Source organism: Bombina bombina, chromosome 6 (assembly GCF_027579735.1).
Source record: "Bombina bombina isolate aBomBom1 chromosome 6, aBomBom1.pri, whole genome shotgun sequence".
Lineage (NCBI taxonomy): Eukaryota > Metazoa > Chordata > Amphibia > Anura > Bombinatoridae > Bombina > Bombina bombina.
Genome location: NC_069504.1, coordinates 13,020,731 through 13,026,730, shown reverse-complemented (window position 1 = coordinate 13,026,730; position 6,000 = coordinate 13,020,731). Strand labels below are relative to the sequence as shown.

The 6,000-nt window shown below is 35.0% G+C and overlaps 1 protein-coding gene across 1 annotated transcript in view; it reads right to left on the bottom strand.

The window, feature by feature from the left end:
* Nucleotides 1-320: 320 nt before the first annotated feature.
* The window catches only part of LOC128662533 (kininogen-2-like), a 215,736-nt gene continuing 210,056 nt past the window's right edge, over nucleotides 321-6,000 (bottom strand). The window contains exon 4 of the mRNA XM_053716314.1: nucleotides 321-734. Coding sequence (XP_053572289.1) covers nucleotides 434-734 — 301 coding nt within the window. The 3' untranslated portion in view covers nucleotides 321-433. The remainder of the gene's footprint in view (nucleotides 735-6,000) is intronic.

Below are 6,000 nucleotides of genomic sequence, written 5' to 3'. Positions count from 1 at the left end.
TGTAGCCTGTGGATTATTTCTGCTCTTGTCCATCTCATGGTCAGATGTGTAAGGTCAGTACAATAGGGAAAGGTTATGGTCTTTCTTCTTGCATAGTGCAATGTATTGTCAGTGTTTACTAACCAGGTCCAGGAGCGTGTAGGGCACATTGTACGTTACCACAGGGGCATTGGAAGCTGTAGTGGTCACTATTTATATTTCCTGGTGCTTAAATTGCAGCCAGGGCCAGGTAAGATGTTGTCACTGCTGGGTTTGGGGACAGGGAACGTGACAATATGGTGAGTATAAACAGTAAGTGCAACAAACCACAATAACAAATATGAGAGCACAAATCTGCTGTTTAATAAACCATGTCAGTCAGAGCTGGTATTACAGAGGTGACACCATGTGACATAACAATGCTTATTTATACCAGGGGACGCTACTTTCAAATCTATTTTTTACACAGCAAACCCGGTTTGCAGGGCTTGCGGTGCCAATGCATATTGTGTGTAGCTCGTAACCTCTTGGTCTCAGACAAACCCCGCAGGGACTGGCTATGGAATTTTCCTCGGAAAGGGGTGAACCCCGTTGGAACTCTTTGTAGGCGGCTGATCTCAGACAAATCCCGCAGGGACTGGCTATGGAATTTTCCTCGGAAAGGGGTGAACCCCGTTGGAACTCTTTGTAGGCGGCTGATCTCAGACAAATCCCGCAGGAACTGCTCAGTTTTTTCTTCACTCTCTGGAACATTTCTGTGAAACACAGAAGTAGAAGATTTATGCTCTGTGTAAAGTTCTACAACAGCTGCTGAGTCTCCATAAGACAGAAGAGGCTCATTTAAACTTCACCCAATTATGTGCAATTATTATGTGCAGCTGTAACGTCATGATGTTAGAGTCAAAATAGTCTAAAGTTACATGTTCTACTGTGTTACATGCGCTACTGTGTTACATGCTCTACTGTGTTACATGCGCTACTGTGTTACATGCGCTACTGTGTTACATGCTCTACTGTGTTACATGTTCTACTGTGTTACATGTGCTACTGTGTTACATGTGCTACTGTGTTACATGCGCTACTGTGTTACATGCTCTACTGTGTTACATGCGCTACTGTGTTACATGCGCTACTGTGTTACATGCGCTACTGTGTTACATGCTCTACTGAGTTACATGCTCTACTGAGTTACATGCTTTACTGTGTTACATGCTCTACTCTGTTACATGTGCTACTGTGTTACATGCTCTACTGTGTTACATGCTCTACTGTGTTACATGTGCTACTGTGTTACATGCGCTACGGTGTTACATGCGCTACTGTGTTACATGTGCTACTGTGTTACATGCGCTACTGAGTTACATGCGCTACTGTGTTACATGCGCTACTGTGTTACATGTGCCACTCCGTTACATGCACTACTGTGTTACATGCGCTACTGTGTTACATGCCCTACTGTGTTACATGCGCTACTGTGTTACATGTGCTACTGTGTTACATGCGCTACTGTGTTACATGCTCTACTGTGTTACATGCTCTACTGTGTTACATGTGCTACTGTGTTACATGCGCTACGGTGTTACATGCGCTACGGTGTTACATGTGCTACTGTGTTACATGCGCTACTTTGTTACATGCGCTACTGTGTTACATGCGCTACTGTGTTACATGTGCCACTCCGTTACATGCACTACTGTGTTACATGCGCTACTGTGTTACATGCCCTACTGTGTTACATGTGCTACTGTGTTACATGCGCTACTGTGTTACATGTGCTACTGTGTTACATGCGCTACTGTGTTACATGCGCTACTGTGTTACATGCTCTACTGTGTTACATGCTCTACTGTGTTACATGTTCTGCTGTGTTACATGCTCTACTGTGTTACATGCTCTACTGTGTTACATGCGCTACTGTGTTACATGCATTACTGTGTTACATGCATTACTGTGTTACATGTGCTACTGTGTTACATGCTCTACTGTGTTACATGTGCTACTGTGTTACATGCGCTACTGTGTTACATGCGCTACTGTGTTACATGTGCTACTGTGTTACATGCATTACTGTGTTACATGTGCACTCGTCGTAATATAACTTCAAGCTACTCTTACTTGCTATGTGTCGCAATATATACGTATCATAAAACATTGTGGTATCAGAACTGTTTCTGATTATCCCAAGTTTAATAATGTTTATATGCAACTCGCTGTAACAAATATTAATTGCAAAATACGCGGGTATCAGAAGTGCTTCTGACCACATCGAACTCTTTAACTCCAATAATTTAGGAATATATATGTGACATTCTAGTTATTGGTTATATGTGAAGATATATCAAACATTGGTGGGTCTGACACTATAACAGATCAGTTTGGTTACACATTAATAGTACTATAGACTACACACAGTAACACCATAGTGGACATAAGAGCGGTATTAACTGTATAAATACCACTTACAACTTGATGATCACCATATACTTACTGAGTATTCCCTGACTGGGGATTCTTCCCAAGCTAATTGAATTTAACGCAATATACAACCACTTTAGGGGACGAGTGCTACTCAGGTGTACAACTTATCAATCCTAGGATTGATATTGTTTTTCGTATTGTACCAGTACACAGCACCTTAGCCACTCTATAATATATTGAACCTGGATTAATACACAAAGTATATGTTCTACTACATATCCAGTGAATAATAGGCTACCCTAATTTGTAAATTTCAGCAGTGCCATTAGTACTTTGCTTTTTCTGTGTTACATGTGCTACTGTGGTACATGCTCTACTGCGTTACATGCGCTACCGCGTTACATGCGCTACTGCGCTACATGGGCTACTGCGTTACATGCGTTACACTATAATACTAAAATATACACTATTTAAATATGTAAATCTCGCCCTTTATTGTTACAATATGAGATAATATTAATATATACACTAGTAATATCTGATTGTTACAATATGAGATAACACTATAATACTAATATATACACTAGTAACATCTGATTGTTACAATGTGAGATAATACTGTAATACTAATATATACACTAGTAATATCTGATTGTTACAATATGAGAGAATACTGTAGTACTAATATATACACTAGTAACATCTGATTGTTACAATATGAGATAACACTATAATACTAATATATACACTAGTAACATCTGCTTGTTACAATATAAGATAATACTGTAATACTAATATATACATTAGTAACATCTGATTGTTACAATATGAGATAATACTGTAATACTAATATATACACTAGTAACATCTGATTGTTACAATATGAGATAATACTATAATACTAATATATACACTAGTAACATCTGATTGTTACAATAAAATATATCACTGTAATACTAATATATACACTGCTAACATCTGATTGTTACAATATGAGATAATACTATAATACTAATATACATTAGTAACATCTGATTGTTACAATATGAGATAACACTGTAATACTAATTTATACACTAGTAACATCTGATTGTTACAATATGAGATAATACTGTAATACTAATATATACACTAGTAACATCTGATTGTTACAATATGAGATAATACTGTAATACTAATAAATACACTAGTAACATTTGATTGTTACAATATGAGATAACACTATAATACTAATATATACACTAGTAACATCTGATTGTTACAATATGAAATAATACTGTATTACAAATATATACACTAGTAACATCTGATTGTTACAATATGAGATAATACTGTAATACTAATATATACACTACTAATATCTTATTGTTACTATATGAGATAATACTGTAACACTGTAATACTAATTTATACACTAGTAACGTCTGATGGTTACAATATGAGATAATACTGTAATACTAATTTATACACTAGTAACATTTGATTGTTACACTATGAGATAACACTATAATACTAATATATACACTAGTAACATCTGATTGTTACAATATAAGATAATACTGTAATACTAATTTATACACTAGTAACATCTGATTGTTACACTATGAGATAACACTATAATACTAATATATACAATAGTAACATCTGATTATTATAATATAAGATAATACAGTAATACTAATATATACACTCGTAACATCTGATTATTATAATATAAGATAATACAGTAATACTAATATATACACTAGTAACATCTGATTATTATAATATAAGATAATACAGTAATACTAATATATACACTAGTAACATCTGATTATTATAATATAAGATAATACAGTAATACTAATATATACACTAGTAACATTTGATTGTTAAAATATGAGATAACACTATAATACTAATATATACACTAGTAACATCTGATTGTTACAATATAAGATAATACTGTAATACTAATTTATACACTAGTAACATCTGATTGTTACACTATGAGATAACACTATAATACTAATATATACAATAGTAACATCTGATTATTATAATATAAGATAATACAGTAATACTAATATATACACTCGTAACATCTGATTATTATAATATAAGATAATACAGTAATACTAATATATACACTAGTAACATCTGATTATTATAATATAAGATAATACAGTAATACTAATATATACACTAGTAACATCTGATTATTATAATATAAGATAATACAGTAATACTAATATATACACTAGTAACATTTGATTGTTAAAATATGAGATAACACTATAATACTAATATATACACTAGTAACATCTGATTGTTACAATATGAGATAATACTGTAATACTAATATATACACTAGTAACATCTGATTGTTACAATATGAGATAATACTGTAATACTAATATATACACTAGTAACATCTGATTGTTACAATATGAAATAATAATGTAATACTAATATATACACTGCTAAGATCTGATTATTACAATATGAGATAATACTATAATTCTAATATACAGGGAGTGCAGAATTATTAGGCAAGTTGTATTTTTGAGGATTAATTTTATTATTGAACAACAACCATGTTCTCAATGAACCCAAAAAACTCATTAATATCAAAGCTGAATATTTTTGGAAGTAGTTTTTAGTTTGTTTTTAGTTTTAGCTATTTTAGGGGGATATCTGTGTGTGCAGGTGACTATTACTGTGCATAATTATTAGGCAACTTAACAAAAAACAAATATATACCCATTTCAATTATTTATTTTTACCAGTGAAACCAATATAACATCTCAACATTCACAAATATACATTTCTGACATTCAAAAACAAAACAAAAACAAATCAGTGACAAATATAGCCACCTTTCTTTGCAAGGACACTCAAAAGCCTGCCATCCATGGATTCTGTCAGTGTTTTGATCTGTTCACCATCAACATTGCGTGCAGCAGCAACCACAGCCTCCCAGACACTGTTCAGAGAGGTGTACTGTTTTCCCTCCTTGTAAATCTCACATTTGATGATGGACCACAGGTTCTCAATGGGGTTCAGATCAGGTGAACAAGGAGGCCATGTCATTAGATTTTCTTCTTTTATACCCTTTCTTGCCAGCCACGCTGTGGAGTACTTGGACGCGTGTGATGGAGCATTGTCCTGCATGAAAATCATGTTTTTCTTGAAGGATGCAGACTTCTTCCTGTACCACTGCTTGAAGAAGGTGTCTTCCAGAAACTGGCAGTAGGACTGGGAGTTGAGCTTGACTCCATCCTCAACCCGAAAAGGCCCCACAAGCTCATCTTTGATGATACCAGCCCAAACCAGTACTCCACCTCCACCTTGCTGGCGTCTGAGTCGGACTGGAGCTCTCTGCCCTTTACCAATCCAGCCACGGGCCCATCCATCTGGCCCATCAAGACTCACTCTCATTTCATCAGTCCATAAAACCTTAGAAAAATCAGTCTTGAGATGTTTCTTGGCCCAGTCTTGACGTTTCAGCTTGTGTGTCTTGTTCAGTGGTGGTCGTCTTTCAGCCTTTCTTACCTTGGCCATGTCTCTGAGTATTGCACACCTTGTGCTTTTGGGCACTCCAGTGATGTTGCAGCTCTGAAA